Source organism: Onychomys torridus, chromosome 14, assembly GCF_903995425.1.
Source record: "Onychomys torridus chromosome 14, mOncTor1.1, whole genome shotgun sequence".
NCBI classification, from domain to species: Eukaryota; Metazoa; Chordata; class Mammalia; order Rodentia; family Cricetidae; genus Onychomys; species Onychomys torridus.
Genome location: NC_050456.1, coordinates 54,348,284 through 54,361,362, shown reverse-complemented (window position 1 = coordinate 54,361,362; position 13,079 = coordinate 54,348,284). Strand labels below are relative to the sequence as shown.

Sequence of the window (13,079 nt, the reverse complement as noted above, 5' to 3'; positions counted from 1 at the left end):
TCACGACCGCAGTCACAAACACCTCCACTTCTGCATGCACAAAACCAAAACAAGCCTGCCAGGTGTCCTGTGCCTGTGATCAGTACTCAAGAGACTGGGGCGGGAAGAAGGGAGTTCAAACCAGTCTGAAGGACACAGCAAGACCTTATCCCAACAAAAGCTGGAAGCAAGAATGACACCCACCTCTGTGCTTGCCTCAGTCAGCACCGACCACTGGGAAGTGACTGGAGGTGGGTGGGAAACGAGAGACTCTTACTTGAGGGCAACAGAAGAAACAGTAAGAGAGGACGGTACTAGAGCAGAGCGGCCAGGGTTGGAACACTTCCTGCCTGGACTCTCTCATCAACTATGTCATTTCTCTAGCCTCAGTTTCCTTCCCTGTAAAATGGAGTTGACAGTAACATGAGTTACCTTACAGGACAGGTACAAGTGTTCTAGGGAGCTCCAGAACAGCTGTTAACATTGTAAAAGTTATTTTATACAGTAAAATAAAAAACAAGTGTATAGTAAAATAAAGCTGTATATTTTAATACTTGGTATCTTACAAGGTAAGCTGTATATCTGATATGACAAATTAATTATTTTTCTTTTCAGAAGGCTGTTGTGTATGTATTTTTACGGAGTATATGTGTAATATATGCACATGTGTGAACTAGTGAGAGTACCCAGAGGCCAGAGTCAGGAGTCCTACTCTATTACCCTCCACCTTATTCCCTTGAGACACAAAACCTGAAGCTGGGCTCGTAGCCAACAAGCCCTAATAATCCTGTTTGTGCCCCCACACAGTGCTGGGGTACCAGAGCAGCACACAATCATGCTGCTTTTTATGTAGGTGCTGGGGATTCAAACTTATGTCCCTCATGCCTGCAAGCATTCTGACCTACTAAGCCATCTCCCCAGACTCCACTTAGGGGAGTGAGTTAGAAATTAGCTTTGAAAACAGGGAAAAAAAAAAAAAAAAACCATAAATCTAGATTACTAAGCTTTTCTCTAAAATCCTGCCATCCCCAGGACAATTAACTTTAATAGTGTTGATGTGACTGAGCAACAGTATGTCCAGACATATAGTCATTTCTGAGAGGGTCTAGCATTTAAGTCTGTGGACTGAGTAAAGCAAACTGCCATCTCCAACGGGATGGGTATCACTCATTCCATTGCGGGCTTAATGAAAGGGGTGAAAGTGTTCTCACTCTCCTCCCTCCCTCTCAGCCTCTCCTCTCTCTTCCCCCAGACACACAAGCTAGAATTGTAACTGCAAACTGAACCCTCCCAACTGCCCAAGAAGGAAGAAGAACCAGCTGCGCCCTTGTATTCATCCACGGCAAAACAAAAGACCTGATCCTTTGTCAACCAACAAACTGCCAAATACCCTGCTTTTCAACCTCTGAAGAACCTACCCATCAGTTCTACCACAGGACTGAAATTTCAGCTTCCCTAAATGCTCTCCTGTACCCCCAAGAAGCAACATGAAATGCTAGTTCAAGGATGGCCACAACAAAGCAGATAAAAACAAGGAACCAAGCATAAGCATGGAGGTACCTCAGACAATGCTGACATCCCTAAAACATAGCATGAGGCAGAGCTGGAGAGGTAGCTCAGTGGGGAAGAATACTAGCTGCTCCTGCAGAGGACTCAGGGTCAGTTCCCAACACTCACAGAGTAGCTAAAAACAGCTGGTAACTTAGGATCCAGGAGGTCTTCTGCCTATACCCGCACTTCATAAACACAGTGCACTCACGTACAGACAAAATACTCAAACATAAAATTAAAACAAAAAATAAAAAAATGACATGGGGCTGTGAATGTTGTTGTACACCTAAAATCCCGGCACTTGAGAGACTGAAGCAGGAGGATCTAGAACTTACAACCAGCCCAGGCTACAGCATGGGAACCCAGAAGGAAGAGAGAATGATACATTTGATTTTCACTGAGCCAGCAAGAGAGCCCAGCCATCTGAATTCAATCACAGGAACTCACACAGTGGATGAGAATCAACGCCTGAAAGCTGTCCTCTGACCATGCAGCCTCTCTCTACTCACATTATAAATAAATACTTTTTTAAAAGACCAGAATGAACGCTTCAATGGCTGTGCCCTGCTATCAAAAAATTAGTTCTATACCAGAGGTTTCAGAACAGCATTCACCAACCATATCTGACATTTAAAATGTGACCAGAATAACAAAGGACCAGAGCTTTTTCTTTTTCTTTTTCTTCACTTTAACTGACTAAATTTCAATTTTTAAGATGGAATACTTAATAAACTAGTGTGGTGGCACAAGTCTGAGATCCCAACACTGAGAAATGGAGACAAGAGAGCGGAAGTTCAAAGTCATCTTTTATCAAGGCCCAGGTCAGCATGGGCTATTCAAAACTCTGTATCAAACATAAACTTAAAATAAATGAAATGCATGCCTGATTAACTTTAGAAAATAGGCCAGGGTGTGGCTTGGTGGCAGTGAGCATGATTTGCAGATAAAAGGTCTGGGTTCAATCCCCAGGACCAAAACACAAAAAGCAAGAGGACCAGAGGCTGCAAAGTTCCAGGCCGGCCTGTACTACAAAGCAAGAGCCTGTCTCAACAAACAAACAAACGTTAGAAAACAGTCATGAAACAACGCCATGAACTGACTTTTTCAACTACAATGTTTATGAAGTCTAACGCAGGTCAAATACCTCCAGAAAGAATTTTGGACCAAATTGAGATAGTGCTGTAAATATGAAAAGCATATTCAATAAAAATATTGCAATTTTTTATTGAAAAAGTATTGTATTTTTTAGCTGGAGTTAAATAAAATAAATTATGAAAGCTAATTTCACCTTTCCAATTTAAAATTACATACGTAGCTTGTATCACACTTCAAGTGCTAGTCTGCAAAAATACAAATTCACTAAATGGACATGTTGGGAAGGTTATACAACGATGCTCATTCTATGAGATACTTACTTTCAGTTGAAAATACCTGTGTTAACACTAAAAACCAAACCTATTTACATGTGAAAGTACATACAATCAGGGAGGGCGTAATATGGGAGGAAAAGCCATGTTCCTAGAGTATTTCACCAAAAAAAAAAAAAAAAAAAAAAAGCATAGAAACCACACAGAACCCAATTAAAGCTTTCAACAGATACAGAGAACTGTGAAGGCAGCGTGTAACACTAGGGGATCAGCAGGACATAGCTAATGCCCCAGATAACTTCTCAGAGGGCTTTAACTACTTAAGATCCGAGCAGACTGTGTGACCGAATATTTTAGAGAAGGAAAAAAGCGTTTCATAAAAAAAAAAAAAAAAAAAAAAAAAAAAAAAAAAAAAAAAATTTAAAAGGCATGCATTGACAAAAGGCACTAAAACTCTCATTTACATAAAAGGTGAAAATAAACCTTCAAGAACGTATGGAAAAACAGAACAACTAATGAGACAAATTTAAAAGCTCTTCCTTCCTTCTTTTGTCTGTCCAGCTGGGTCCTGCTGCGAAGCCCAGACTGCCCTCCAACTGAGAATCCTCCTGCCTTAGCCTCCATAACGCTAGCTACAGACAGGAAGCAGCAGTCCCTTTATCTATGGAATCAATGAAGACGACTCGGGAGTTGCAGAAAACACTAACAGCTTGAACTGTGGGATGACAGTGCTGATGAATGCTATTTTCCAGTCAATGGAAGTTACCCCAGGGGGAGGAGGGGTCTGTTTATTGCCATGGAATACAAAGGTTGGTCGGTTGGTTGGTTATGGGACAAACAGAGCAAAGGAAGCATGTTTTGAGGGGATTATTACTTATTTACTTCTTGCTTTATCCACATTTGTATTTTGGTCAAATCATATTTAAGGGATTTTCTCAGCAGTCTTCGGTCATAAAGGCTAAGAGGAAAATGAATAAATCCTGTCCCTTTAAAAGGTAACCTAGCAACTTGCTGAGGGGATTAGAGCACAAGGACCCTTGGGAAGAGAGGAACATTCAAATCCCAAAAGTAAGTCTATAGTTCTCTCTGAAATCGCTTATTATGAGGTCATTTAAAAATAGAGCAGCCCCTATTCAGCAAGTGGAATAAGCAGCCTAAGTTTTGATGGCCTGTTATGTACCAGACATTAAACAATCTCATTTGATCCTATGATACCTGCAAGACAGAGACTGTCCCCATTTAACTATCAGTGAGCCTGGCAAAGAGACTTGAAGTGATCTGTCCAAGACGCACCACTTCATGCCCACACTGAGACATGAACTAATGACCAAGAACACAAGTATGGACTCTGCCACTCCCCGTGACAACAGTGCTGATCCACATCATCATAAGCTCTGGCAGCAGCTACAGCTTAACCGTGGGACTCAGAGCTCAATCCGTCCACACCTCAAAGGCACAGAAACGGCCAAATTAATCCTAAAATTAGGCAGAAGTACAAAGAAACTTGAACAACCAAAACAATCCTGAAGAAGAACCAAGAATCCAGTCCCCCATTTCAAAACTTAACATGAGCTGAGGGTGGCTGTCATGCCATTCCCATACTCAGAGGCAGAGACAAGACCTGGAGAGAGCTCAGCAATGAAGAGCACTTGCTGATCTGCACAGCACCCAGATCCAGATCCCAGCATGCACTCAGTGGCTCACAACTATCTTTAAATCCAGTACTAGGGGCTCCATCTCTCTTCTGACTTCTAGGAGCACTGACACACATGGAGTGCATACAGACATGTAAGAAAAACACTCATACATACAAAATAAAAATAAATTTTTAAAGAATAATTAAGTGCCAATGGTAATGGACTGTGAGAACATGCTACATGAAAGAAGCCAGAAACAAAGGCCATGTACGGTGTAATTCCATCAGTGGTTCTCACCCTTCCTGACGCTGCGACCCTTTATTACAGTTCCTCATGCTGTGGGGACCCCAAATAGAACATTATTTTTGTTGCCAGGCGTTTGGTGGCACACGCCTTTAATCCTAGCACTCGGGCGGGAGGCAGAGCCAGGCGGATCTCTGTGAGTTCAAGGCCAGCCTGGTCTACAGAGCAAGGTCCAGAGCAAGGCTCCAAAACTACACAGAGAAACCCTGTCTCAAAAAACAAACAAACAAAAAAACTGTTGCTACTTCATAACCGTAATTTTATTATGTTATAACTGGTAATTGTAAATACTTTTGGAGACAGAGGTTGCCTAAGGGGTCTCAAGCCACATGTTGAGAAGCACTGATTTATATGCAATCTACCAGATGGGAAAATCCACAGAAACAGAGAGAATGGTAGTTGCGAGGTGCTGTGGAATAGAGGGAGACAGAAGGGCCGCTTGAATGCATAGAGGGCTTACTTTGTGGATGAAAATGTCCTCAAACTAGACACTTGTGACAAATGTGAATGAATAAATGCCAATTAATTCTACAATTTAAAATAGTCAAAATGGTAAGTTCTGGTATGTGCAAATAACTACAATTTGAAAAATAAACATACACATAATTTTGAGAAACTTAGGAAACAATTTAAGAAGCTATGAATAATATTTCAAGTAACAACCCAATGCATGTTCTCACCGCCAAGGCCTCTCCCCGTCTGTGTGACAGACTGACTTTTTCTAAAGTGTCCAGGGTCACACTCAGTTCTTCCCTCTATGGGAGAGATCACACCTACCTCCAATTACTCGAATATTGTTGTCCTTTGTCAAAATAGCCTCAGCATGGAAAACCAAAACTGGAATCCTCCTGCAGCCTCCAGTCCACATGATACATGGGTGATCCCTACAGGCATAGAAGACGCTTCATTAATTCACAGCTCAAAATGTAAGCTAACAGCTAAAGTAGATGACCATGGTTGTCCCTACCCAGTACTTGTAACTAAACAGAACTGTCACATTCTTTCACTGAAGCCTCCTGCCCCACTAGGAGCAGAAGCAGCAGGGTCTCAGTTACTTGCCTGAGGTCATACAACTGTCAAGTGTAAGAGCAGAGAATTAGATGACTGCTTTCTTCCAGTGCCTTGCTACGTCATCACAGTCAGTAAAGTTCTGTAGTGTGAGCACGTTAACTCCTTCAGAGTATTAAGCGAATCCATTCCTTAAATGGATTAAAATCCACTTCATAAGACTCAATCTCTGAAAAAACTCACATGATCACAAAAGCTAGACCACAGACTGCAGGGCCAGCCTATACCCTCCCAATCCAAACTTACAACAGCCACAGCCTGGCCAGGACACCGCCTCAGAAGCTGGGCAGCCCTGGTCTTGCCTTGAGCTGCCAGCTTTACAGTGAAGAAAGCAGACACTTTATCTAGTTTATGCCGTTTGCTAGTGAAGGACTCGATGCTTGCTGTTCTTGAGGTTGGAAGTAGGTGAGGGTGTGGTCTAAGTCAGCCTTCTAGTGCTGTGATAAACACAACAACCCAAACGACTCAACGACTCAGGAAGGAAAGTTTTCTTCCAGCCCACGTGTCCCGACAACAGTCTATCACCGAGGGAAGCCAAGGCAGGAAATCAAACAGGGCAGGAACCTGGAGACAGGAACTGAAGTCTATCCCGTAGGGGTGCTGCTTACTGGCTTCCTCCTCCTGGCTTGCTCAGGCTGCTTTCTTACACAACCCAGGACCACCTGGGGTGGACCCATCTACATCAATCATTAACCAAAGAAATGCCCCCACAGACTTGCCTACAGACCAATGTCATAGAGGCATTTTCTCAGTTGAAGTTCCCTCTTCCTAGATGATCTGAACTTATGTCAAGCTGAAAAACAAACCGAACCAACACACACCTATTTTAGAGAAACGGCATTCACAGAGTCTATTTTTTCTTTTTTAGCAAGATGGATGTTTTGTTTATTTGTTTTTGTTTGTTTTTCAAGACAGGGTTTCTCTGTATAACAGCCCTGGCTGTCCTGGAACTCGATTTGTAGACCAGGCTGGCCTAGAACTCACAGAGATCCACCTACCTCTGCCTCCAAGTGCTGGGATTAAAGGCGTGAGCCACCATTGCCTAGGGCAAGATGGATTTTGTGTATGTAGTTTGCTTGCTTTTGATCTTAAACACATGTAAAATGTAGGCATGGGCACAGATGATTTCTCTTCTGTCCAAATACAGTTCTACACTACATTTCCTTCTGTGTCAGGAGACACAGAAAAACAGGCAGAGTCTGGAAAGTAGAAGTCCTTGACAGTCCAGCACTAGCTACAGACTGGTACCACTGCGCCTTCACATTTACAAACAATAGGTTACACTGCAGTCAAGAATGGCCGACATTCAAGACTGGCACCACAATGAACAGCCCCACAGCTGCGAAGGCCAAGTCCCTGGCCGTGAAAGGCAAATCCCTGACTGTGACTCTGTCCATTCACAGCCAGTGAAAAGACAAAAAGAAGGAAGAAATTACTGAGGCAATTATTAGTATAGTAACCTAAAAAGCACTTCAAGTAGATGTTAAACTGTCATTAAAAGCCATGTTTCCTGACAGAGGTCAATTTCAATATTTAAAAAAAAAAAAAAAAAAAACAGGGCTGGAGAGATGGTTCAGCCGTTAAAGGCTAGGCTAACAACCAGAAAAAAAAAAAAACACTTTCTCCTAAAAAAAGAAAAAAAAAAAAACAAAAACAAAACCAGTGACACACCCGATAGTGCTAAAGGGAAAAAATTCAAGATGATTTGGAAACTAAAAATTAGAAATTTAAATCACTAATTCATTTATACCTGAACTGGCACACATTGAGAAATTTGTAATGTTAGGTATAAGTATTTGGATGCTTATCTATTGTCATCTTACGTGTATGAATGTTTGCTAGCATGTGTGTATACATGTGTGCCTGGTGTCTTTGGAAGCCAGAAGGTGGAGCCGGACTACCTAGAACTGGAGTTAAGGAAGGTTGTAAGCTATTGCCTGGGTGTTGGGAAGTGAACCCAGGTCCTCTCAAAGAACATCCAAAGTGGTTACCTGCAGAGCCATCTCCCCAGCCCCCTAACAAAGCTTGTGAACGATCCTCACTGAAACAGACCAACTGTACAGCTGACCTGATGAGATCCTAAGAACATGCTTGCTCCTCGAGGCAGCCTACAGCACTCACATGCTAGTTCCTGGGAGGCAGCCTACAGAACTCAGAGACAGACATGCGCAGCAGCTGCAGCAGCTTGGTGCTGTGTCTTCCTCACACCAGTGCCCCCATTAAAATGCCTCCCCTTGCTGCTGGCCTTTAAACTTACACAAGGCCACCTTACAGAATAGAAATTAAGATTACTAAAGTTTTTTTTCAGTGAGTAAAGAAGCCTTACATCAAGTTCTTACATGGAAGTTGCCACAGCTACATATAAATTTGTATTTGGGGTGCCCAGGCTACAGCAGAGTTTCTGTATATGTGTTATCTGAAATAATGCTATGTAAAACAAGGACAGAGTCATTAGTTAGCTTCAGCCGTCAACATCACACACCTAGAAAAAGGAATCGAAGTTTTGGAACAGAGGCCAACAATGGCAGGCTGTCTGGTACTCCTAAGCTCCAGTCCAGGACTACAAGGGTTAATGCTTTACTAAAGCCCGAGGATCGGATCAGCTTCAACAGGTGTCAGTGGGTACTCAACAACTCAACAGCTATAGATGGTGGAAGCCCTCCTAACTTCTAAAACTTCAACTGTAAGCCTACTGCTCTAGGTGTGAAGAAAACGATTTTAAGCTGCTGTACTGGTTGGTTTTTGTCAGCCTGACACAAGCCTAGACATATCTAGGAAGAAGCAAGCACAAGAGAGAAAATGACTCCATTGGAACGGCCTATGGGCAAGCCTCTGGGACATCTTCTGAACTAGTAACTGATGGAGGAGGGCCCAGCCCCCCACAGGCACCACCCCTGGGCAAGTGGTCCTGGGCTGTGTATGAAAGCAGGATGAACAAACTGTGGGTGACAAAGACGATGAGCAGTGTTCCTCCATGGCTTCTGCTTCAGTTCTTGCCTGTAGGTTCCTGCCTTGAGTTCCCACCCTGACTTCCCTTCATGACAGACTGTGTGATCTAGACATAGAAGCTGAAATAAACCCTTCCTCCACACACTGCTTTTGGTGATGGTGTTTTATCACAGCGTCAGATACCCTGGGTCAGCATCCCAGGGTGTAAAGCAAGTATCGGATGAACCAGGACATTAGCTGGTAAAACAAGAGGAACCACAAAAAATAATAGGAGTCTGCAAAACCTCCACGGATTTAGATGAAAGTTGGGAAGGAAACAACTTGGATTTTCCATAAAATCTACTAGATATTTAGCATTTCTCAATTATGAATATAAACCAACAGAGTTATATTCGATTTTCCATGCTCACCACCTAAGCCCACTAATGAGATAAAAATAAAAAATAAAAAAACAGAGTAAAAGAACAGTTTGGGCTGGCATTTAGAATATTTTAAAATGATGAAAGACAGTACACCGAGAGTAAACTGGCACATGAAGGCAGAGGGCATTACCCACTTAATTAGCTGAAGGAGAGTGACCCACATACACAGCCAAATCATTATTATTTGCTATGACGATGATAAGGCTTTGCTCAAAACTTAATACTTCAACTATTTTTCAAATAATATTAATACGGTATTCTACCTTATAAAGTCTACTATGAATGCAGTAACCAATGCCTTACATTTATATGGCACTTCACAATTTTATCAAGTAAGTTCACACATAGAATTCTATTTGAGCCTAAACACATCCCTTCAAAATAGCCTGGGAGTTATTCCGGTGATAGAGTACATATTCTAAAGGACTTAGAAATACATCATAAGCTAAGGGTGGTGACTCATTCATGCTTATAATCCCAAGCACTCAGGAAGCTGAGGCAGGAGGACTGCTATGCATTTCAGACCAACCTGACCTCCAGATTGTATTTATGTATTTATTTGTTTACAAATATATATGCATAAATTTGTGTGTATAGACATTTATAAAAGGATAATAAAGAAAAAGAAAACATGAATTTGGAGAGGTGGAGTGGAGGGAGAGGGAGAAATGATTAAATATAGGTTACATGTATGAAACCTTAAATATATATAAATAAATTAGATAAGCTATTTTAACATTAAGTCAGCTTTTCTCTTTTGTGTCAAGTAAAAATATTCAAAGCAAAACTCTTCAAAATCCAGGAAGGCTGAGCTCAGCCCGAAACCCATCTCTTCTCTGTAAGGGTTCTTGAAGGTTTTTTGATATTTGTAAGAATGAGTTTAACAGAGTGGAAGTAACATCTTCAAATTAAAATCACTCAATCTCTACATTAAATTGGCTACTCTACCATCTCTGGGAGCTGCACTTGGCACTGTTAATCATTTTCACTATGAGGATCCAGCAATCAAGAAAGTTGACTCATATTGGGCTGTGGTGGTGGCACACATCTTTAATCCCAACTTGGGAGGCAGAGGCAGATGGATCTCTGTGAGTTCAAGGCCGGCCTGGTCTACAAAGCGAGTTCCAAGACAGCCAGGACTACACAGAGAAACCCTGTCTAGAAAAACAAACAAACAAACAAAAAAAGAAAGAAAGTTGACTCTTAACTCAAGAAAGCCACTGCGATTCAGTGAACACATTACAGGCTGCAGAACTCGAATATCCTCACAGGAGTTGCTATAGACCTTTTATATTATCATTGTTCTATAGCTGTAAAAGCTTTTGAGAAAACCAGTATGGTCAAGGGCAGAGTGTAGGAAAATAGGTTTTCATCAATCTCTAAAACTTTCAAAATCTCAACATTTCAAATGATTAGAAGCCATGGTTAAGAGTTAACCTGATACAAGGCTGGCAAGATGGCTGAGCGGATAAAGATGCTTGTCACCAAACTTGACCTGAGTTCAAGTCCCAGAACCACATGGTGGAAGGGCAAAACAGACTCCAGCAAGTTGTCCTCTGACCTCCACTGACTGCAGCATGTGTGCCCCACCCCCTCACACACCCAAACACTAAAATAAATAAACGTAAAAAAAATAAAATAAATTTAAGTTCTCACTCGATGGGGCCAAGGGAGACATTGGACAGATGAAAGCACCTGTTTGTAAGCCTGATGGCCTGAGTTCAATCCCCAAAACGCACAAAAAGAGAAAAAAAAAGAAGACAAAAAGCCAGAAGCAGGGACTAGAACGACGGCTCTTCAGTCAAGAGAGCTTCCTGCTCCTGCAAAGGACCTAGGTTTGCTCCCAGCACTCAGTCAAGCAGCTCCAGGGGGTCCCACGCTCCCTGGCCTCCTCAGGAACCTGCATGCCCGCGGTGCACATGAACTCAAGCAGGCACATGCAAGTTTTTAAAAATACGTAAATTTTTTTTTTTTAAAGCCAGATGTCAGTGGGAACACAGCCACAGGAATGAGACCCTACCTCCAAAACAAAGTGGGGGAGACAAAGCGGAAACAAGTTCACCCGAGCTCTACCTGAACTTTACAACATCTAAAGCTGATAAGCACTCACAAGCCTGGAAACACACCGCCCAGCCTTCGCATTTCCGGCAGCTGATGGGAAGTGTTGGGGGGGGGGGGGGGGATACTGGTCAGGAGTGAAGGAAACTCTTTTCCGCCCTAAAGGCTTGCTGTCACTCACTCTTGGTTCACCAGGTCCTCATCCTCTGAGGATGATGCTGTTTCCTCCAGGTCCCGGGCCATCACAACTGGCATTTCCTTTAGGGTTTGTCATACAGTCAACAGACAGAGGCCTCAGAGCCCTTTCTTCCTTGCAGTTTCACTGGATCAGACAATTTGGATGGCACAGATTCCTGCAAGAAAGCCAAAGGGTTTCAGATACACTGCAGCGCGGCACTTCAGGATTCTGTGCATAAAATGAAAGAAAATGCATACCCCTAAGCACTGGTCAACCTCTAGAAGCTCACCTCTGTCACAGTGTACCTCAATATGCCCCAAAAATCACAAAGTCTTTTTTTTTCTTTTTCCTTTTTTTTTTTTTTTTTTTTTTGAGACAGGGTTTCTCTGTGTAGTCCCCCAGCTATCCTAGAACTGAATCTGGAGACCAGGCTGGCCTCAAACTCTGAGAGGTGCCTGCCTTTGCCTCCCGAGTGCTGGGATTAAAGGCATGTACCACCATGTCCAGCTTAAGATTTTTTTTTTTTTCCAAGCATAGTGTCTCTGCTGTATTTAAAAAGCTGAGTTCCTTCTCTTATAGTAAACGTTGCAAGCACCAAAGGAGATAGGCTTTAGGGCACTCTGACATGGATGGCTGATTGCCTTAAACTTAGACAATTCTTTGCTAAACAAATCCGACCAAGATAAAAATAAAAACTCAAGGTTCAAAACACTTGTGAATATTTATACAGACTCTACCATAAGCATTCAGACACAGATGCTGTGTTTCTAGGAAAACCCAACCAACTTAACTTTTAATAAAAGGGTAATGAAAATGTTTCCTCTCACCAGGGATGACATAAATAGCTGGGAGGTGGGGAGCCAAACACTCCTAATAATTACTCGGTTACAAAATCATCATCATCATCATCATCATCATCATCATCACATTTTAATCCGAATCTAAAGCATACGCTAAAATTAGGAAATTTCCAACTCCACATTTCTAACTTCAAACTTTTTCTATGGAGGAAAAGCTCACATTCGTTATAGTAGAAGAAATGTAAACGCATAGGGAAAATGCTCGTTACTCAAAGCTAATCGATTTGAGGCAATTTTCCAAACTTTTGCTTGTCTATGCATTTTCATATACGGGAAGACTCCATTCACGAACCAAACAACTGCAGCCAGCCCCTACAGCAACTAACCCCGACATTATCCATCTTCAACAGCAATGCGTAGTATCTAACAACCTCAATGATTCTTTTCGGATGATTCCTAAGGGACTTTCTCCATCTTTCCCAAAATGTTTGAGAGTCTCTTAAGTTAAACTAAAACCTCCAAGCAGGAAGGATGCCCACCTTTCCTTGGCTCCCAGATGAGCAGGAGAGACCCATTAGCGACTCTATGCCAAAGGAAGTCCTTGCCCCTACGGGGATGTGCCACCAGCTCCACCCCCAGCTCACTCCAACCCTAGGCAGCTCTGCAGGTGCTACCCCGGCAGGGACCCGGCGACTGTGCCGCAGCGCTTCTGCCTAGCACGCCCGGAAGCCAACAGCTGCTCCGGGGCTCGGAGGGAAGCGCAGCGG

At 42.6% G+C, this 13,079-nt stretch overlaps 1 protein-coding gene across 8 annotated transcripts in view; it reads right to left on the bottom strand.

Moving 5' to 3' along the window:
* Ttll5 (tubulin tyrosine ligase like 5) overlaps positions 1-13,079 on the bottom strand; it is a 248,179-nt gene that overhangs the window by 234,644 nt on the left and 456 nt on the right. For all 8 annotated transcript variants that reach the window (XM_036206323.1, XM_036206324.1, XM_036206327.1 and 5 more), the window contains exons 2-3: positions 11,516-11,687; positions 5,615-5,721 (exon numbers count right to left, since the gene is read on the bottom strand). In XM_036206323.1, the coding sequence (XP_036062216.1) occupies positions 5,615-5,721; positions 11,516-11,589 (181 nt within the window). In that variant the 5' untranslated portion in view covers positions 11,590-11,687. The remainder of the gene's footprint in view (positions 1-5,614; positions 5,722-11,515; positions 11,688-13,079) is intronic.